The following is a 23,030-nucleotide window of genomic DNA, read 5'->3' on the forward strand; positions in this document are numbered from 1 at the left end:
AAAGAGCAAGAAAAAGAAATTTAAAATAACTAAACATCTGATATAAATATATCAAACATTTAACCACATATTCCTATGGGGAGGAATATTTAGTTTGGGGGTGAGAGGGAGAAGAGAGGGGGTAGATAAGGTACTTTCACATACTATTCAGTGTACATCTTTATTTGAATTTTTCAAATAATCACGCTCATATATTATTTTTATAATTTAGGAGAATCTTACTTATAAATGTCTATAGAATTCAACAAATTTCAGTGTCTTAGCAGTCTGAATTTATTTTGAAAGTCTTCATCATGGAAAAATAATTGTTGAAATATGGCAAGAAATGACAAGGAACGAATCTCTTCTGTGTTAATACAATGGAAGCATAGGAATTAAGCCATTTTGATAGTTTAATTGAAATAATTAATTTTTTTTTCAGACCTCCAGGACATTCCATATTCTGATTGGTGTGAGCAGACTATCCATAATCCTTTAGAAGTGGTTCCCTCTAAATTTTCAGGGATTTCTGGATGCAGTGATGGAGTGTCTCAAGAAGGTTCAGCCAGCAGCACCAAAAGCACAGAATTGCTACTAGGTAAGTTCTCAGGTTCAAGTCCAAGCACTGTTATTAAAACTAAGGTTTGTTGTTGTTGATAGTGTTAATTAAAGTTGTCTCAAAACTGTAACAGTTTTAGTGAGTTACATTTAGCCAACTGTTGAACCTGTATGAGCTGCTGACAGGTGTACCTTCTTAGCAGTCTGCTTTCATTAGAAAGAATTTTGCTCTCAGCATAGTCAGCAGACCACGTGCAGATTATCTCAGGTTTAGATCTTAGGTAAAGTCTAAAAACATCCATGAGTTGTAATCACTTTCTATTGGAATACAGATAAAATATTTTAATCTTCTTTTCAGGTGTTAAAACAATTCCAGATGATACACCAATGTGCCGTATACTCCTTCGCAAAGAAGTTTTGAGATTAGTCATTAATTTGAGTAGTTCAGTTTCAACTAAATGTCATGAAACTGGGCTTTTAACGTAAGTAAACTATGAGGATGAGTAGTCTTCATTCTGCTTTTTATGGTGGAAAGATATTTGAAACACTTCAAAAGTCAAATTAATTAGCTTACATTCAGTAGTTCTCAACTCCGTGGCATATCTGTGTGAAGCTAGATTTTCTTCAGATACTTTAACCAAAATAACATATAGTAACAGATTAAATGCAGAAGCAGGTAATGTGAATTCATCTATCTTCTATTATCCAGACTTTAAAGAAATCTGTTAAAATGTAAAATGCTATGACTTCTCACTTTTTTAGTTTTGGAGACCGTAGTTATTTTTAATAAAATATGTGCATTAATGTTAATAAGTAATGGGTTTATTTTTTAAATGAATTAAATATTTTGAAATTTTGTTAATGTTAGTTTTTAATATGGCGATTTCGGCTATTACCCACAAAAAAAATAAACTTTTTGGAGTCCTCAATAATTTTTAAGACAGGAACCTGAGACCAGAAGTTTGAGAAAAGCTAGCCTATGTAAAACAAGTGATATTTTTATTCATTTAATTTTTCCCTGTTTTCCTTCTTTCTCTTAAAGTTGCAGAATCTTTATTGTTTTTCTAAATCATAGCTGCATGATAAAAGAAAATTCAAACTGAACCTCCAAATGTTTGATTTGCACTGTTTAAAGCAATGGCCTTCTAAAGAAATGTACCTCATGGTCTCCTGTTTTAAAAACAAAAACAAAATGAAAACTATAACACACATACCAGGGTCCCACTGCAGACCTCCTGACCAGAAGATCTGGAAGTCCTTAACCTGTTTGTTACTCCACCTGCCCTGTGGCTCATTCTGAGATGCTGTCCTAGCTAACAGCCACTGCTGGAAGGTTGAAAGATAAATAAACAGCCTAGTCAAGGATATGAGTAACTCCAGTCTATATTTAAAAACTTATTTTTATTTTAAAACTGAATTTTCAAAATATTTGAGGCATGCTAGACTGATAAATACATTTTGCAGTTTCTCATGCCAGTGAAAAAGAGTATTTCTAACTTTCTAAGAAGCATTTATGTTTTTTAAGAGATAACTCAAAACTTAAAATATCTAATTTAAGTGTGAAGTAAGAATATTTAATGCTCTATATTCTTATGCCATCTAATCAATAGTTGAAGAGAAAAATATTTTAAAAATCATATTTTGGAGGAAAAACAGGCAAGGCATTATTATAATTTTTATCACATCATATTCTTTTCTTTAATTTTAGGATTAAAGAGAAATATCCTCAAACATTTGATGACATATGCCTTTACTCTGAGGTTTCCCATTTACTCTCACACTGCACATTTAGACTTCCATGTCGGAGGTTCATACAAGAATTATTTCAAGATGTACAGTTTTTACAAGTAAGTACTTCTGAAATTTGTCTTTCAAGAGTAATTTTGTGTTTGAGGGATTATATATGTTGAGACAGCAGTAAGTCATTAACTAGGTACTACTTATTTTCTAGATGCATGAAGAAGCAGAGGCTGTGTTGGCAACACCACCAAAGCAACCTATAGTTGATACATCTGCTGAATCCTGACCTCATATTTATGATGTATATAGATGTATACTATATATATTCCTATTTGCGAATTTTTCTAGAAGCCTCAGAAAATGCTGACTGGGCAATAAAGACAGGAGTGTCTTCTGTACACTGTTCCAGCAATTACTGGTACATGAACAGTTAGGACTGCAGACTTCTCTAACCAAACCAACTTCTTCTCTCCCCTTTGAGTACTCTAGGGGTTCATTGTTCATTACCACAGTTTTAAGAGTTTTAGTTACCATTTATGCAAGAGTCAAGCACTGAATACCTATATAAGGTTTTCTATATTTCTCATTTTAAGAACATAACAACAGTGGAACAATAATAGGATATGCAGAAGCACCCTTCACACAGTTATTTCTGAATTCTTTTTTTTGGGTAAATATAAAGATGCCTTGTTTGTTAACTAATTCATGGAAACCAGGAATCAGTGTCTCTGAGGCTGCATCCTATTATCACAATGGGGTGTGCTATAACTGCTTGTATTAGAGGAGGGCTTTTAGCCCTTCCGCATTTTTCTTAAAGTTTGTAACACTACTTCAAAGGTTTGTAACCTCAAAGTGAAAGAAGAGCCTCAACAACCCGGACTTATAAGTTATTTTCATGTTACTAGACTTGCATAAAATTTGTTTTCTGTGTCTTCAATGTTTAGTTGCAATGTGTTATTACAGACTATTTGAACCCAGTAAGGTTTTTCACTACAGTTCTGATTAAAATCAGAAAATCATTTTGTAATTCAAAGTATTTCCCATTTATAGAATGTATATATTTTCAGTGGACTTCTCTTTTCATCAACTTTCCATGCTGTCATTTTAAACAAGAACTTGGACAAGCACTATTAATTCAGACCTAAAGCAAAAGAAAGCATTAAATAATACTTTGGATCTCTGAGGAAAAAATAAGGTTGCACAATTTACACATTCCATGGGGAAAGAAGAGCCATATTTCCTTTTAAAAAATCATTAATGAAATGTTTTTATGATTAAACATTGTAGTGAAAAGCCTTAATTATCAAATTTTAAGCAGCAGTAATTTAATTTTTATATCAGTGTTCTTGTTTTGCACAAACTAATAAATGCAGTGATAGGTGAGTTTATCAGTACAGTAATGCCTTTATCAATTTGTGAAGTTGTTGATGAGGGCAAGGTTTTGTTTGCGTGTTTAATTTGTGTATGTCTAAAGATATTTGGTAATCTTTACAGGAATTAAACATATATGCAAATTTGTATATAAAAAGAGCATGACCATGATCATTAGAATGCTTGTAAATGAAAGGATTATCTTTTTTGAGGTCTATATAAATAGAAAAACACCCAGCTGGACTGATTAGGACCCTTTTTTAATTCATTTGTTTATACCATTTTTACAGTTACACATCAGCTTTGACACAGTCATAGTATAATCTTTTCCCATATTACAGATCCTTTTTATAATGGGCTTGTTCTTTGAGATCTCTGTAAAGAATCCTGTGAACTAGAAAACATAACTCACAGGAATTTTTTTTTTTTCATGGCACTGAAAGTTATTGGGATGAAGCATTTCACCCCCTTTTTGACTGCACTTCAGTGAATTGTTCTTATGTGCACTGTGTAGCAACTTACATTATATATAACAAAGCAGATAAGGGCTGTAAGCTGCTGCTTATGTTAAAAAGTGGTTCTTCAGATTTTCTCTCATAAAATCCAATTGAAGATAAAACAAATAACGTTTTTCTAAACTTTATCACTGAACCCACGTGTTTATTTAAATGTCAGTAGTACTCTAAGATGTTGCCTGTACCTTGGTCTTTGGTCTTGGATGAATAAACTGCCTTCCAGAGAACCAAATGTCAGAAATACTAGACCAAATAGTGGTTAAGAACTCCAAAGGAGGTAATGTAGTAATCTTATTCATAATGGGAATAACATATTTTAGACATTCATTTTAAACACTACCTCAGTTAATATAGAGTATAAAATCTGTGGTTTAATCCCTTAAAAATTACCAGTAATTTGTCACACACAGCCATCCCCATTCCTAGATCCCACCTCACTTATCCATTCTGAAATGAAGTCTTTGTTATTTATTACTAGCCTGAATAGTTTTTTTTCCATTATTTGAAAGACATGTATGTATACATCATAGTGTTTGCCTATAGCACTTAGTTTCGGAAGACACTCAGTTTTGTGGTTCTCGGTAATCTAAGAAAAAAACGTCTACGATTAAATGTATAGTGAGTGCTATTGGTTTATCCATGTTTCACTGACAGATCTAATACATTTTCAATTACTCGTTTGTATAAAAGTAGACTTTTATGACGAAAACACTCACATGCAGTGCCAAGTGATTAACTTAGGTATTTAAAAATATTAAATCATAGTAGAAATGGTTAGGGATGGTGTCAGTGGTAATAGAAATAATTGAGCAAATCATCTATAAATAGCCGGTAATACCAGACTGAAATACTAAAATAATGCCAATACTGTAGTTTTTCAAGATTTTAGAATCAATTTTAGTCCATATGAATTTATACTATTGATAATTACTGAATAATTTGGAGGAACTTGGGCAGTTCCGCTGGTTATAAACTGTGAATTTCTAATTGTAAAGTGAATTGTCATTTATAATCAAAATTTTTTTTAAAACATTTCAGCTTCACATACTAAGTAAATACTGATAAATAAGAAAATTAGAAATTAGTATTCATAATTATGGTCTAAAATTTCTTATGCTTTTATTTCCTATTCATGCATAGATAGATTTGAAGAGGGGGGGAAGATCTGTATTCCCTAATAAAAAATTTTCTAATGAAGATTGGTAGCATAAGGACATTCTGTAAGAAAGTGACATTTAAAAGAAGCTTCTTAGGAGATAATAGACATTATTATACCAGTTACCTCTAACATCATGTGTACAAGTCCTTTTGAAATGGTGGCTTTAATAGTTTTCAGCTCCTTTATCCAGGGCTTGAGATAATTAAAGCTTAGTTTTTCAAGGTATATTACAATGGCAAAGTGTTCGTGAGGTGTTAATGCTTATTTAGATTTGTCTACTGATATTTATATAAAAAATTTTTTCATTCCATTCAGAGGATGCCTTTTATCCCCACATTAAAGCACAGATCATTAAGCAATAAAAATCATTCAAATTGTCATCCAAATTATAACTGCAATTATTTTTGCATGGTAAGAGTGAGGTGCTAATTTTCTGTGAGATGAACTTTATAAACTACCTTGGGAAAGGTCCTTTCAAAGTAAGGTTTTTTCCTCTTTTGTCCTATGCTTCCAGTTTTGTCTCAAAATCACAGTCCATTAATACATAGGAAAAAAGAAAAGGTAGAATTAACTGAGAGAGTTTTATGAGATGCTGTTGGAAGAAAAGAGTATTTCACAATTTCCAAAATGTAAGTTGGGAAAGGTCTCCCTTATCTCCCCATTCAGGAAATTTATTACCAACTTAATTTCAAGAGTATCACGACAGTGAGAATTTCATTATAAAAGCATACCAGTGAAATTAATAGCCTTGCTTATCAGACCATACTGACACCTGTGAGACTTTTATAAGAGCATTCTTTTTTTTTCTTATTTGTAGGTTCCAGAGTATTTTGCATTCATAATAGGTTTATATGACTCACACAGAATGTGGATTTTTCCCCCCTTTGGAGTATTTTTTAATGTAGGTGGATAGCTATGCCACAGCATACATAAATTGCACATTTGTTTGACTTTCTTTATAAAATATTTAATTTGAAAAATATAATTTATGCCAAAAATATAAACCTTGTAATTTTGCCACTAAATGGGTTGATTTAGCACAAATGCAAGTCTTGGGACAGATGGGGGGTGGGGGTGGGGGTGGGGAGAGAGAAAAACATTTCATAGATAACAGTTGAAAAATGTTCTATCACTGGCCTGTCAGAAACCCTAAAGCTGCATTGTAAAACAAATGGTATAAATTAGTTTTGATACGTGGTAAGGGATTGGGAAAAAAATATCAGACTTAATGTTCCCTAACCACATGATTTTTTTTTTTCATTTAATAATACGCTGCTACATATTTGGAGGTTCTGGTGTTTGTAGGTCACTGAACAGACATTGAAATCTGATTTATATTGTATAACTGTAACATAGAAAGATAAAGTATTTATATATTTTCCGCAAGAATATTTCATTGAGTTGTGTATAATTTAAATAAGGTTTGTCCCCAATGGTTTTGCTCACCTTTATTTTTTTTTTTGTGGTCTTCTTGTTTTTGTATAATGTGTACAGTTTATGTCAAGGGCATTAAAAGCCTCCTGAAGCATAATCTTATCAAAGGGATACATTGTTAATAAAAAATGAATTTAAAATTCTTAAACTTGTAGTGGTGATCTACTTGAAATATTAAAACACAGTATTGTGGAAGGTGAAATGAAATGGAGTCACTTATGTCAAGGGGTTTAAAATAGAGCACAGGAGGCCATTAAGGAGATGGGCCTTATTGCACATCCTCACTGGTGTAACCATGGACTTTTAAATGGATCATACTGCAAGTATCCCAAGGACTCAGCCAGACCACCTGCAGCTTGCTACAGTAAGTGACTTTGCTTTAGTGATAGTCTTAGCAGCCTATTATATCGAGTTGGTTAGTTTTCTGTGTCCAACACCAATCAAGATTGTAAACAACGTATACAAGCCTTCCCTTCTGTCTTTAAAAACCCCTAATTTTGTTCTTTAGTGGCTCACAACTTGGGTTGCTACCTGAATCTGTGTTCCTGAATTGCAATTCTGAGACCCCAAAGAAATGCTTTTATTTAGTTCAGTTCTGCTTCTTCTTACTTGACATTTGTGGTGTCAGCAGAAGTGGGATCCAAAGTGACTTCCTACCTGGACTCTGGTGCTGCTGTCGGATTTGAGCATCATACCTGCTTGAGCACTTTGTCTTCTGTTATCTTTCCTAGGGTCCTGGGTCCTGTGGTAAGTCCTCTTGCTCCACAACTCCCTTCTTGGTTGAGGTTCTAGCCTCTGGGTATCATTTTGGTGCTGGCTTTTATGGAGTAGTTCACACTTTCCTGTCCAGATCCTTTTTAGCGTGGTTCTACCGGGGGTTGACACTCCTATCCAGTGTATGGGACTTCTGATATCACAAAATGCTGTGGAATGGCAGTCCCCCCAGTATGGGAATTCAGCTGATTTTATATTTAAGAATTATGGTCCTTTGTCCGGTAAGTTTTTGTCACTATGGAACAATATAAACAAATGACCGATAAAGATGATGTAAAATTGTGATGGCCACTTTGGGGAAATTCCTCCCAAATTAACTTATTTGTGCACACTTTTGGAAGAGGGGAATAAAACTAAGCAAAATGAATGGGAAGCCTATTTCATTTTGGAATTTTGAGGTCCCGAAGCAAATGACTCAAAACCTGCTTCTTTACAAGAAAAAAACTCCAGGCTTTCTAAAGCCAACTCTGACCTTTCTCAGAGACTATCCAAGAAAAAGCATTCTGGAGCTCCTAAACTGACTGCTGTCACCACTACTGCTACTCTGTCCCTTCGCCTTTGTCCTCCACCTATATATTACAGTTCTATAACATTCTTTAACAATCTATGCTATAACAACCTTAAAGCTCCCTGGGATAAAGCACCATTTAAAGTACTAGTTAATAAAGGTCGTTCAGGGACTGACTCCCTCTTACTACTCTTAGACTAAAGCTGAATTGTGAGCTATTAGGAATTTCCTAATGCTCTTGAAGACCCTGTAGGGTTTACTAAAAAATATAATTTGGTCATTCAAAGTTATAAACCTGGTTATTCTGATCTCTACCAATTTACTTACATACTTGTAAATTAAAGCCACACTAGGGAAGCTTTAACTTAGGTCCACCTTAAAGGGCACCCTTAAGAGAGAGTTCCAGACCTCTGAGACAATACAATGTGTTCTTTGATTGATTTAGAAGTTTCTAAAAGACAAAATGACTTCAAACCATTATAAAAGGATCCTGACTGCATACAAAAGAAAAAAACTCTTAAGTAAAACTGGCCATTTGAGCACATAATTTAGTCCTCTGCCAAAATACAATTTGGATCTGCTGTTTTAAGTTTTGTATCTGAGATGTGGTCAAAATTTCTAAACAAAAGCTATGTGATGTCTCTGTCTGTATTTGTATGTTATATATGTCACAGGTACATTTTTCTACCTTAAGGTGATATTGCCAAAATTAATTTGTAAAAGAACTATGTTTAATTAGCTTAAAGAAAATTAAGCATTTATATAAATCAAATATTACTCAGAATACAGAAACTAACCTAAATGTTTTTTAATGTTCACCTGATCTAAGGTAATCATTGATAAATAATGCCAGTTTGAGTTTACTGATTTAATGAAAAACAGACATATCTTCAGAGTTTTCACGTTAAATGTCGCGACCCTTCAGGGACCGAAGCAACACGCCCAAGGTCTTGATTCTTCTCTAGGCTTTATTGTCTAATCTCTCGCGGCGGTTACAGCAGTTGTCGGGAAAAACTCCTCTCCCTCCCGGCGGGCTCCCTTATATTCAGTCACCCAACCAATCCGGGACAGTATCATGCGTGACCTTTAAGCGGATAGGTGTCACGCGCCACTCTAAGCGGGCAGCACGAGCTGTGCACGGGTACGGAAGTCTGCTGGGCCAATCCCCAACAGGGAAGAGGGGAAAGGGTGGTGAGCAGGAAGCAGGTGTCATCTTTAGGGCATTGTCCAGCTAGAGTGGGGCTCAGCCTCGGCCGTAGGCCGGGCCCCCACATCTCCCCCTTTATTGTTTTATAACCAGAGGGCTGTCGGGATCATGCCTGTCTTAGGTCGTCCGGAGTCTGCGGCATTCTTACCCGTCCTCAGGCAACAGACAGCTTAGGTCTGCGCCCTGTCTTAGGTTGATATGCGCAGCTCCCCATCTTACTCGTCCTTGACTACTGATCCAGCATATACTCTAGGGGAGATGCCTTCCTCTAGCGCTGCCATGGCCTGCAACAGGACCTTCCGTTCTCCCCGTTGCTGTTTTTGTAACAGACTTTCCTCCCAAGCAGGAGAGGCCCACAATTAGCAATATTCCTATGACACCTACACCTGACCAGGCTTTGGTGGCGTTTAACATCTTGCCTAACTGTCTGGACAAGTTGGCAGCTTTAGAATAATTATGAAAAGGAATACCAGTACACCCCCGTATAAGAATGGACGCAGCCCACAGACAAAACCCCCCCCAAGAGGTCCAATTGTTCTTGAAGAAGGTTCATGCGTTGGTTGACCAAGGCCATCCCATTCTTAAAATGGCCGTTGATGACGTTCTGCGTTGTCATTGCCGAGACAGTAGCCTGGGACAGAACATTCAGCGTCTCTGCCGTAGGAATGGTGATAGTCAGCGCGGAGGTGGCTGCAGCTGCAGCTCGGCTCCGCCGTCCCCTGCTGTAGGATCCACGGCAGGAGCAGAAGCAGTGCAATCATCTTGTACCTCCACTCCGGGGTTTTCCACTCTGCGTATCAGACTTTCAGGCACCCAAACGGGGTTCTGCTGGTCCTGTGGAAAAACACAAACCGAGCCTCGGGTCCAGATTATCACTGGGTCCGGGCCTTTCCATGTTCCTTCTAACACATCCTTCCACAAAACTTTAGGCATGTGTTTTGGATTGGATTGTTGGCCGTGCCACTTTGCTGCACTGCGGCCATTTTTGTCCAGTGTTCTAAAATCTTCTCCTATTCCCCCTTTTTGTTTATATAAGGCATTCTTGAGGGTGAGGTGGGTGCGTTCCACCATACCCTGACCCTGAGGGTTGTCTCTAGCTCCCTGCTGCTCTCATGACACAAAAGGATGTCATCCATATAATGATAGATGATTATCAGGGGAAACTGTTTCCTGACAGTTTGTAAGGCCTTCTTTACATACACATGGTGGGGCTATTAGCCATGCCCTGTGGCAATAAACCTTTGACAGTCTCTGGGGTGAAGCAGGATGGAGAAGAAACAGTCTTTGATATCTATCACTATTGAATTCCATCCTCTGAGCAGGGCCACAGGGAGAGGAAGGCCTAATTGTACAGGTCCCATAAGCTCCATCTGTCTGTTCACTGCCCTGAGATTATGGAGTAATCTCCACTTGCCAGACTTTTTCCTAATTACAAAAATAAGTGTGTTCCATGGCGAGGTAGAGGGCTGGAGGTGACCAGCTGCTATCTGTTCTTGTACTAAAGTGTGGGCTGCTTCCTTCTTTTCTTTGGTGAGGGGCCACTGAGGTACCCACACGGGCCTTTTTGACTGCCATGTTATTTCTATAGGCTGTTTTCCCTCAGTTGCCCTGAAGAAAAACCCAATCCTGGTCCTCCGGGCCCTTTGGGCGGTCTCCCTGCTAAAAGGATTGGTTGTTCTTTCCCTTGGAGATCCTTTCCTAGTCCTCTAGTGCCTGCGTACCCCTGTTTTTTCATTATGGCATCTCTAGCTCATCCACCGAAAGTTCCCCGTCTTCATCAGGCAATTTTTTACTCGACCCCAAATAGGGATTGTCCCTGGCGGAAGGGGCTCCCTCTTGTCTGCCCAGCGTAGGTCATCCCCCAGCCTGTAAAGGGCTGGTGATTTTTAGTGTTCAGGAATGCCCTGGCAGTCTTCGTTTTCAAAGGGGTTCCATTAGCTCTAAGGAGCACTTTCAGAGGTTCCTCGGCCCTAACCCTAGAGGCCTCCATCCCCATCCTCTCTCTAAAGGGGCAAGTATCCTAGTTATGATTTAGATGGACTACGTCGCTAATTCCGCGAACCTTTTGATTTCATCGCCACTCTGCAAACCTTTTTATTTCGTCGCCACTTTGCGAACCTTCACTGGCGCCTCCTCATTCCATATATTATAATAAACAATGTCACAAACACTAACAGGACACACACACTACACATAAACACCCACCGCAACTGCCTGCTGTCTGCCCTGCCACGTATACTTTCAGTTTGCTCGCCGATCCACTCACCCTCCTCGGTTCCCTCTCCCGGTCTGGCCAGCCGACCGAATGGCGTCCAGCGACGTTCCTGAAGAGTTACAAGCTCTACTTCATCGGCAGGCGCCAGGGTCAGTGGATCAGGTCGCGACGAGGTTTAGCGATTCCCGGGGTTTGGCACCACTTGTCGCGACCCTTCAGGGACCGAAGCAACACGCCCAAGGTCTTGATTCTTCTCTAGGCTTTATTGACTAATCTCTCGCGGCGGTTACAGCAGTTGTTGGGAAAAACTCCTCTCCCTCCCGGTGGGCTCCCTTATATTCAGTCACCCAACCAATCCAGGACAGTATCATGCGTGACCTTTAAGCGGATAGGTGTCACGTGCCACTCTAAGCGGGCAGCACGAGCTGTGCATGGGTACGGAAGTCTGCTGGGCCAATCCCCAACAGGGAAGAGGGGAAAGGGTGGTGAGCAGGAAGCAGGCGCCATCTTTAGGGCATTGTCCAGCTAGAGTGGGGCTCATCCTCGGCAGTAGGCCGGGCCCCCACAGTTAAATATAATGTAACTTTTTCTACCTGGGTTTATTAGTCAAATAAGCTATGCTATTTCTATGTTATAAAGTTTGTCAAAAAGAGAAATAAGATAATGGCTAGCAGTTCAGTGTCTAATCAAAGCTTTGATTGTTGAAAGCAAATTAAGTAAATGTAAGTAAGATCAAAGTTTACAATAAGTTAAACCAAATAATGGATATTCATTGAATAAATCATTTTCAATAAGGTGAACATCATTGCTAATCATAAATTAATCAATTTTGGTTGTTAAATTTTTACACAGATAGAAATATTTAGATCTATTAATAAATATGTTTTATGCCACATTGAAAATAATTTCTTAAGAAGAACACTTAAAAATGTTTAAGCTTATTTCCAAGTTTGTTAGTTAACAATTGCCTGCTTCCTAGTTTTCACTAAAAAGCAAAGATTACAAATAGTTAAAAAGTTTAGATGAAGAGCTGAAAATACAAAGTAAATCAAAGAAAAATGTCAAAATGCTTAGAGTAAAAGTGTAAATTAATTGTGGGCAAATTGTGTATATTGGTACCAAGAAAATACAAGTGGCAGGTACTCTTGGAATATAAGCACTGGAACTCCCTGAGTTCTCTCCCACTAAGGAAGGATTTACTGTAAACTATGGTCATAGACCATTGAGAGATTGTGAGTAACTTTTATTTAAATGAAGTGAATATACCTCTTATCTATATAGATAAATAGACAGTATGTGAATCTTCAATTTTATCTGTAATTTGTGAATGGATTTGTTATATATTAAAAAGTTTCATAAAATATTAAATAGAATACATGTATAACCATACTAAAAATGGAAAATACATGCCAGTTTATTAAACTTTTGCTTCAGTTACTTACATGGTTTTATATATGTAAGTGTGCTGGGATATAATGTACATCATATTTCTTGCTATCAAATGATCCAACACATTTAAAAGCTATATCACAGTGAATTGAGCAACAAAGGAGTCTTGTGCAATCAGCTCAAAAGGCCAGTTTAAGAACCACCACCCTTTCTGTCGTATACAATGATAACTCCTCAAGGTCAAACTATAATCACTCTTTGATAGACTCATACATTATTGACTTGTCTTTTCATATTTGCAGCTAGGTAGCAGCCTTGATCTAAAGGAACTTCTTCCATTTCTTAATAATTACTTACATGGCTGGGAGTTGTGGTAATGTTACTTTGCCATCAATTTAGAATCTGTCCCAGTTTTCAAATCTTTATTTTGCCTAACACAGTTTAAAACAACCCTTTTCAACAATAATACTGTGCTCCTCTTGCTCCTGCGTGTTCTATTATTCCCTAACAAAAAAAATGTCAAGATGAACCTATAAACCCAAGTATATCTATCTCATAGTGTAATTTCCAAAAAGTGTATGGTTTAACTGTATTCTATCAAAGGAGTTTATATTCATTTAATGTAATACATAAACAAGCTATCCTCTAAGACTAAATCTATAATTTTTCTGGAACAACTGTCTTTCATCATTTCTTTTCTAGATAAACTTCGTCAGTTTCTGAAAGTGAGAAAATGAGGATAAAAAAATGACTACAAAAAAGGTAAAAAAAATTATTTTTTTATAGAAAAGTATGAGGAATGGAGATGCATTTTTGGTATGAAAAAAATAATTTTGTCTAAGTAAAATGATTGTTCTACAATAAAAAAGTACAAAACTAAATAAATACAGAAAGTTGTAGAAGGTTTATGGAAAAGGAATCTTGAATTTTATATATGATCCGAGTTGTGCCTAAAAAATAAAATTATTATAAGGGTTTTAAAATTGAGCTTTAATACCCATAGTGTACTTATGGAGTAAGTAATATTAAGTAATATAAAACTTAATATTCTCTCATCTGCTAAAAGTACAAAATTTTCTTAGATTATTGGTCTACTCTTTAAATGAAATTGTAAACAAAGGTTTTTCTTTACCTTTAACATAATCTACCTAAAAAACAAAGATTTTTATGTTATGTCAAAATAACTTTCTGTGCTTTGTCAGGTATTTGATTAGTTTTGCCTACAACTATGTGACCCTTTGTATTTGCCCATAAAATCTTGTATTGTCACTTTGGTCACGTAGGTAATTAAACATTGTTTCATAATGATCTATGATCCTATTTGGCCAAATGTCCAGGACCTTTTGTATTTTTGTAAAGCGTCCCCAAATCAAATACTAAATAAAGTTCTTTTGACCTAAAAGTAACTGAGACAGAGAGTCCCTGGAACTTCTCAAAAGATTTATGCCCTTTCTTTATTAAAAACAAAACAAAACTACACTAAGATTATTTGATATATATATTACAACAGAACCAGTTCAAATGAGAAGTACTACTACACTATATGTTGTATTTATATAAGTATATAAGAGTTCTAGAAATTATATAAAATTCCCGAAAATCTGGTATTTCCTGGTATGTTATCTGTCATAATTTTAGTTATCTTCAAGTGTTGAATGTCACAAAAATAACTAAATTTCCTTGTCAATTACATCATAATGAACTCTTACCAAATCTCTATTACTGTTCTTGAGTCTTTCATAATTTAGTTTCTAAATGCTTCATCTTCAAAGAGATTCATTAAAAAGACCTAACAAATAATCTAGAACACAGGTTTTGGTTAAGATAATAATAATACTGAACTGAGTAAAAAAATTCCTGAAACTCTATAATGAAAAACCGATAGCTTTAATGTTTTGTCTTCCAGGTTTAAAAAACCCTTTTTCTCCTTTCCTTTAAACTATAGTAACTTACTACAATTTGGTAAAGTATGTGTTTACAACAAAGGTTAAAACATTATTTTTTGTCCCTACGTGATCCCTCTGGAATTCTTAAACTCTTGGAAATATTCTTATTTTTCATGATGATATATGTATTTGCATATGTTTGATGAGAATCTGTTCTCTTTGTAACAGGATGCCCAATACGCATAGCCCGTACTTCTTTGATCCACAGGTGATAAAAGGAGGTATACTTCATTATTGTAAAGACTTAATTTCTTCCATTAAAAATAGACGTGGTTTGGTAGAACAGTCTTTTCATAGTGTGCCCTGCTTTCATTGCATAAACATCACAGCTTACAACCCAGGAATTTAATCCATTGGAAAAGACATAAGGATTCTCTTCGATCCTATTGGAAAGACCCTGATGAGGTGCTAGTGATCAACTCTTGCCCAGCCAAACTCCAAGAGATAAACTCTTAGATTTACATGCCACGTCTAAAGAAAGCACCAAACCCTGACTGGACCTACATATCAGCTGGTGATGTAAAAGTAAAGATTTCCAGGAATTGAAGCGGGTCACAGCTGAAGGACACAATTTTCTCCAGAGGCCTGGACCAGGTCTTTATACCCTTTCCTCACTGCTGCTGCTTACCATGTTTCCCTCCCCACCTTTGGGATAGTCTTACCCATATTTCTCTTTAAAGGGGGAAACATCGTTGACTGTTTTATCTGTCACTGGAAACTGATTGTTCATGATGTCAGACATCCCTTGGCCTTACCTGTAACTATTCTCTTTAATCCCAAATACCATTGCTAATCATACCTGCAAGCCTGTGAATGTTACCTGTCAGGTTCTTATGATCAGACGTTCCCATACCTTGTTGTCTTTCCTGAGTCATAACCATACTAGCTCAGCTAAACATAAAAAAAAGTTGCTATCAGTGACTCCGTTTTGTACTTTGAACTTCATCTTGTTAAAAATATTAAACAGTAATGACCTTACTGACTTTGCCGAAAAAATTTTTTAAAGTTCATCACTGAAAAGGACTTTCTGAGAACTCTGCAAATTATGCTTTTCCTAATAAAGAATAAATGACCTTGATCAAGCAATGAAATATGATAGATAAATTTACCTTGCAATCTAAATTCTTGGTAGACAACTGCTTTTTTTTTAAACATTCTTAGATCTGTTCTGTCATACCTGATAGATATCCATGTGTTCTAACACTTACTGAGCCCCTTGCTTGATAATTCAATGTTCTTGACAATTTCCTGATTACATAGATCCATATGCCTAATGCCCAGTGAGGTTTTTAAAATATTGTTGATTGCTCTTCTTACTCTCATTGTCTTGCTAAAAAGGTCCATTTAATTAGTTGATGGTTATAATATCTAAAATCTCAACAATCACCAAAATTATGGTTGCTCAATGGGTTGACTCATCTGAACCTCCAGTTGGCTTAAAATGAAGACCCAGAGGAGGAAACTGTCTAAAACCATCGAAGATGAAAAATTTCCCGACATGGGACATGAATTCCTAGGATAGGTACATCCCCAGTGATTTGTCATTAAGCAAATCTGTAGTTGATAAATGATGCTTTCAGAGAAAGATCTTAATCAAAAAGGAAAAATACAAAAGTGAAATGAAATGGAGTCACATATGTCAAGGGCTTTAAAATAGAGCTCAGGAGGCCATTAAGGAGATGGGCCTTATGCACATTCTCACTGGTGGAACCATGTAGTTTTGACTGGGCCATACTGTATCCCAAGGACTCAGCCAGACCACCTGCAGCTTGCTACAGTAACTTTGTTTTAGTGATAACCTCAACAGCCCATTTTATCCAGTCAGGGTTAGTTTTTTGCCTCCAACACCAAACAAGATTATTTGTAAACAGCATATGCAAGCCTTCCCTTCTGTCTTTAAAAACCCCTAACTTTTTTTCCCTAGTGGGTCACAATTTGGGTTGCTATCTGAATCTGTGTTCCTGAAATGCAATTCTGAGATCCCAAAGAAATGCTTTGTAGTTCAGTTCTGCCTCTTTTCTAGGTCAACAGTGTTGATTTGAATTATGTGCCACTGAGGCCGATATATGTGACTTTGCTGAAAGTGACTCTTAGGCACCACAAATAAAGAGTCTAGTTCAGTAACCCATTGGTAGCTTGTTCCAAATGTTTTAAAATAGCTATTTACACTTTCACTCCTGATACTCTAATAAATATCTTTACAATTTTTATTTAACCTCAAATCATTATTAAGGGGTTGGGAAAAATGGATATATATTTAGACAGAAAAGTTCTGAATTTTTAGCAGAATTAATATACAATATATATGATGATGGTAAGATGGTGACTTTTCTGTGGAAGGTATTTGATTTCTCTTGCAGGAAATGGCCTGATCAAAGAGGCTAACCTACTGCCATCTAGTGGCAAAAGAAAATTACCAAGGGAAATCACCAACCCTAGAGCGTAAAATTCAGTAACAAAGCTAGGGTGTTTTAGTTGATTAAATGTGGTAAAAATGTACGTCTCACTTTCAGAAAAAGATTTGTTTTGGATAGTTTTGTCTTTAAGCACATTTCTGTATATCTTCTTTCCTATTGCCTTCTGTGTATGTGATTCAATAAAAACATAGTTGGCCCCCAAATAAACTAGAAAGCACCCTCAATCATCATACAGCTGACCTTCGAAAAACATGATAATAGAGCTGAACTCAGAAAGTTTGTTTCATTTAAAAAAGCTCTTTTATATATAAAAACATTCAAGAATAAAGTGCTGTCTTTGTTTGGGCTGCTACAATGAAATACCCGAGAATGGATAGCTTATAAACAGAAATTTCTCACAGTTCTGGAGGCTGGAAGTTCGAGGCCAGAGTGCCAGCATGGTCAGGTGAGGGTTGTCTTCCAGGTCCCACACTTCTCATGTTGCTCACATAGCAGAAGGGACTAGGGAGTGTGTAAAACCATTCATGAATGCTCCAGCCTCATGACCTAAATCATCTCTCAAATGCCCACCTCCTAATCCCATCATCTTTGGGGGTTGGAATTTCAACATATAAATTTTTGGTAGGGTGTGATCATTCAGACCATAGCAACTACATTTGTATTGATTAGAGAAAAAAAAATGCACTGGAACTTCAGTACTATAGAGGACTAAGACAATTACATTTGCTTAATCCTGTAAATTGAATATGCATACTGCATTGCAAATATTTTAACTGCTAATTTTGAAGAGTTTTTGTCTTCTGTTGTATGTCTTCAAGTGTTTTAAAAGTTCTAATTTATGCAAACTGTTTAATATATTTTGTAAATTATTTGATATGAAAGCCAGGTTATCTTTCTATAGAGCTCTTAGAAAAAAATATTATGTCATTTAATTCAACTTGATTTTTTTAATACTTAGCCACTCTAGTAGAGAATCAGTTTCACTAGAATTAGTAAGAGTTAGGTGTTAGAATGTCAGTCAAGCACTTTCAGCAGTTCATGGCTCTGTTGTGTGACCAGGTCCCTCCCTGTTCCCACCTAGAATCCTACATGCAGCTAAGGATGACATCTCCAGGCTGATGCAGTATTTATTGGTCGTTAATGCCAGTCCTGGCCACTATCAAAATATCCCGGCATTTCAAAGGAATTATTAACTAATTTGAATTTAAGTACAAATTTTTTAAAGTATTATGGCTATGATAGAAAAAATAAAGGCCATTTAAAGAAATACAAATATTTACAGATGAAATTGCATGATTTGCTTCACAATATCAGGAGGGAAAGAGGATAAAAGTATGGATGGGCTAAAACAGCCAATAGCTTAGTGGCTGCTGGGGCTGATCAAAGAACATAGGGGATCATTCTACTTCTGTGTATACTTTAAGTTTTCTATGAATTAAAAAAAACCTAATCTGACACAAATATGAATTTCAGGGTTTTTGAATAACATTTCTTAATGCTGTTGAGATGTTGAGAAGTAAGGTTTAAATACTACTTGGTTGTTAGAAACATGAGAAAGGAATGTTTATGGCCAAGACTATAGTCATAGTGATACTGTAAATACAAAGCTATGTAGCCCAGCATTTCCTATTGGTTATGTTGTTGTATTTCAGAAATAGATCTTTATTTGACTTAGGCCACTGATTATCAAAGTTGAGTGTGCATCTGTGAAAAATGGTGAGAGCTGATGAAATATATAGATTCTAAGCCACATGCTACAGAGATTATGATTAGAAGGTTTGGAGTGGTTCCAAGGAATTTACATTTTTAGTAACTTGATGAGGTTTTTTTATCACCTGTACTGATGGTTAGATTTTCATTTCACTGAGGTAGAGAAAACACAGGTAAGGTGAAATCTTTCAATTAAGGTTTGTTGCAACAAAAATAACTTCAAGGTTTTGTGAATTTTTTAAAGAAAATCTATATGAAAGACATTATTCACGAATCAGTCATCACCATCATTGACATTCCTGTGTATTTTTAATAATTGTATCATGACAAAGGGACACAAAGAGGCTAATGACATTATTGTCCCCAAAGTCTTAAACTAACCAAAGTACTCATTAAACTATGGTATGAGTATGCAACCAGTTTTTCTAGCAATAGGCTGTTAGATGTAAGGAAAAAGTTGAAAAGCCTGGACAGAAGTCCTGATTTGTATAGGTATATTTAGGCATTGAAAGATGCGCAGTGCAGAGCATTTGGGACCAGAGGCACAGGCAGCAGACACGAAAAGGAGCCCTTACTCACGTTTGTTTAGAAATGGGATAAACATAAAGAATTGACAGAAGAAGAGAAAGGAACTAACATATATTGAACACCTGTTCTGTACTAAGTACTTTATGTATATTGTTTCAAGGAGAAAAAAGTGCTGCTGAGCCAATACAGAATTTCCCACTCCATATAGCTTTTTACAGTTAAGTCCAGATGAGATCCAGCAATGAGTTTTCATTTTATTTATGTTATCATAATAGCAATATAAATGAAGGTGTTATCTTGACCCAGATAACCTTTTGCAGAGTACAAAGGATACTAAATGAAAACAGGTTATTTATATATTATAGTTATTGAAAAAAAGAGGAACCATAAAACGTGAATGGAACTGATGATGTATTTTCCTTTTTCTATTCTGAGGTAGTCATCAAAAATTATGGCAGAAGACTGGCATCTACTATGGAGGAGTGTTCTCACCTTGGCACTGAGTCAAGAGGTTTCTTGCCAATCCCACTCTTAGCAGTGGTAAACTAAAGAGGAGGAGGTTGTGGGAATCATACTGATTCATTCACATGGCTTACCTATTAGGTAAGGTCTGTGCCCCAGAACTGTTAATTTTACTACATCAATGAACTACAAATTCTTATCACTTAGAGGCAAGTTTAAAATCTGTTATGGGCTCAAACACCTGTGACTTTTTCATTGAACACATCCAAAATAAACTAACATTGACAGTTTATGTAACAAATCTTCTGTGTCCTTTAGTAAAGCCTTAAATCTACTTATTTTACCCTTGAAATATTAAATAGGGTAAAAATGGAAATACTTTCTCACTACAAACTGAACTTCTAAGACCACAGCCACCCTGTCGAGTACTGAGTGGGCAGGTCTGTCCCTGTATCAGGCGCCAGGTCCGCTGTTAGGAAGGTGAGCCTGGAGCACACAGCAGCAAAGTAAGCCTGTTCCCATGATCCTACCATTTCTACAGCAAGGAATGTTAAGTTTCATAGCTTCTAACCTTCGAAACCTGGCAAGATTGTAGTGGTCTTATATAAATAAGACCTACTAATGGTGACAGCTCACTGGGATTAAGCCCCGAGGTATCTGGGGATGAAATGGTGCTGGCTATGCTTCTCCTAGTGTCTGTGTAGCATAAAGGTATGGAATGAGTATACTGATCAGCCATGGTATTCACCTTGATCTAAAAGGGTGATCGAGGAGACACTGCTACTCTCACTTGACGGAGGTGAGGCAAGACCCAGGGGTACAGCCATTTGCATTTTATACTCTGAACAGACTGCTGGCAGTGGTGGGTTTGTGAGGAGACTCTCCTTGTTTCCAGACATGGGTGAAGCCAACTGGGAAACATAATTCAAACAGGTTTCTCCAGCTGGGATTTCTTCCAGAGAGTTCATATAGTTTTTTTCTAGTGCCTTTAGTAAATTTTCTGGTGAAGTCAGTAGTCCCAGCTGACTTGGTGGGGCTGTAGGGGATACTGTGACACGGCCACAACAATCAGACTCAGAAGCTGCCTGATTGTAGGTAAAGTTCTCAAAGCAGATGTGAGGTCCAGGGCCCAAGTAGTTCTCTGTGGGGAGGAGGTAAAAGCAGGCAGGCTTAGTAAGTTCAGTTTCTGTGAGTGACTTCCTTGTGCCTAAGAACTGCATCTTATTCCCTTCCGGCTTGTTAACAACTTCAATAGCATCTGGAATACAGTCGTTGACTTTCATTATCGTTAAATGAGGATTCTCCTGGAATAAAAACAAAATATGGAAGTATAACATGTGTGTATCTGAGTATATAAAGTATGTGAAATGCCCTTAGAGCTTCAGTGTTTTTTCATGTTTCATCCTAGTCACAAGTTAGCTTAAGGTGGTGTTGAAAACCGAAGTATTTCTCCTGACAAAATAAATCAAAGCCCATTCAGCCATTTCATGGCTTTGGGAGCAGAGGTGGCTTGTGCTTTGTTATTTTCTTGAAGAGGTCTAGGAAAGGATGGTTATTACACCCCCAACCTTGGATTAGTGTCTAATAGACATATGGTATACACACAGTTTACCAGCATTTACCTTGGACTTTATTAATGATAGCACGCTGCTCTTATAAGGATCTGGAATGTCAGGATAACAGTTCTCTTTCATCCTAGAAAACAGTGAAAATTTGACTGAATTTTGCAATACAGTGGAAAAGCTGAGGGAGAACTCTGGAGTCAGATAGTCCTGAATTCTAATCTTTGCTCCATCATTCATTAACTGTGTGACCCTGGGCAAGCTGCCTAACTCCTTTATGCTCTGATTTCCTCTTTGGTTCACTGGAGACAATTACAGTACTTGTGGAGGTGGTGGTATATGTGTTAGAACACTGCTGAGCACACAGTAGGTAAAATACAAAAGCTACTGTTGTAAACAAGTTTTCCATCTTTTTAAATGCTTGTTGTTTTCCTTATTGACCTGCAAAGCAAGATTGTTAAAAAATATTCATATTTTCCTCTAAGCCTCCTTTGCTCTTTCTGGCACTTTTCCTCGTATTGTTCAGTGCAATTTTTATCGTACGTTAAATTCCTTTGTAGATTTTTCTCTGACTTTCTTATTGGAGAAAAAAACTTCCCCACACTCTTACCACTGGCTTTTCAAGTAGCAGACGACTGTGATGAACAAAATGCAGAAAATCAGAGGGAGTAGGAACCGCATCAGTGTGTAGGCTGGGGAAGAAAAAAAGGAGGATGTTGTTAACAAGGACTTTTCTTTTCTCAAAGGAATAAATTAAGGTTGAGAGTAATTTTACGTGTTTATTATTCCTCAGAAGTCTTAGTCGTAAAAGATTCAATTTGAGCCCTGCCTGACAGTGGGGACAAAGCTAACCCTCCGACACAGGGACTCAGTGGCTATTCTGACAGATTGCACGTCACTCCCGATTCTTCACTCCCCCCTGGCCAAAGCTTCATGGTAGACACACTTCTCTGCCCATTGAGTTTGCGCTCAGCTGTGTGACTTGGTCCGGCCAACAGGATGTTAGTTGTAATCTTAGTAACTGCTGTAGGAGTACTGCATAGTTCAGTTTGCCCTCTTGTGTTCCTGTCATCCATCCTAGGAAGAGTTTGTCCATCCTAGCACTGCCCCTTAGGCCTGAGCAACAGAGTGAAGCTAACTGGAACAAACTAAACCTGATGGAAGCCTGGAGTCCAGCCTGGCCCATCCTAGATCAGCCGAGCTGTGAGCACAAAAAAATAGTTTTGTTTGCCACTGAGATTCTGGGGTCTTTTTGGTTGTACATCAAAAATGAACTAATTACACTCCATCTAGTTTCAGAGAAAATTACCTGAATATTTCTTAACCTGGGATAATTCCACTTTTACATCTCAGATATGTCAACTGGTACTTCATTTTCTTTAAAAGCCCATCATTCTGTTGCTACTGCCTGCAAGTCCACCAATTAATTATTCATCTGGGTTGGTAAACACCTTTTACAAATGCAAGTTGCACAGGGAGGGTTTGGAGGCTAACAGTCATTCACATGTGCATATATTTCTGCTCAATCTGGTTGTTCCCCTGCCTTCCCCACACCC

At 36.9% G+C, this 23,030-nt stretch overlaps 2 protein-coding genes across 20 annotated transcripts in view; one reads left to right on the forward strand and one right to left on the reverse strand.

The window, feature by feature from the left end:
* RICTOR (RPTOR independent companion of MTOR complex 2) overlaps positions 1-6,904 on the forward strand; it is a 118,212-nt gene extending 111,308 nt beyond the window's left edge. For 8 of the 9 annotated variants that reach the window (XM_037002424.2, XM_037002414.2, XM_037002417.2 and 5 more), the window contains 4 exons: positions 422-577; positions 896-1,019; positions 2,246-2,384; positions 2,489-6,904. In XM_037002424.2, coding sequence (XP_036858319.2) covers positions 422-577; positions 896-1,019; positions 2,246-2,384; positions 2,489-2,563 — 494 coding nt within the window. In that variant the 3' untranslated portion in view covers positions 2,564-6,904. The remainder of the gene's footprint in view (positions 1-421; positions 578-895; positions 1,020-2,245; positions 2,385-2,488) is intronic. The other variant, XM_037002431.2, reaches the window with a different exon arrangement.
* Positions 6,905-8,988: 2,084 nt separating this feature from the next.
* The window catches only part of OSMR (oncostatin M receptor), a 66,429-nt gene continuing 52,387 nt past the window's right edge, over positions 8,989-23,030 (reverse strand). For 8 of the 11 annotated variants that reach the window (XM_037002352.2, XM_037002374.2, XM_017667584.3 and 5 more), the window contains 3 exons: positions 22,085-22,166; positions 21,535-21,607; positions 19,685-21,216 (listed from right to left, as the gene is read on the reverse strand). In XM_037002352.2, the coding sequence (XP_036858247.1) occupies positions 20,644-21,216; positions 21,535-21,607; positions 22,085-22,166 (728 nt within the window). In that variant the 3' untranslated portion in view covers positions 19,685-20,643. Of the gene's footprint in view, positions 17,714-19,684; positions 21,217-21,534; positions 21,608-22,084; positions 22,167-23,030 lie in introns of those variants that run through there. The other 3 variants (XR_012131514.1, XR_012131513.1, XM_017667579.3) reach the window with 3 other exon arrangements.

Source organism: Manis javanica, chromosome 1, assembly GCF_040802235.1.
Source record: "Manis javanica isolate MJ-LG chromosome 1, MJ_LKY, whole genome shotgun sequence".
NCBI classification, from domain to species: Eukaryota; Metazoa; Chordata; class Mammalia; order Pholidota; family Manidae; genus Manis; species Manis javanica.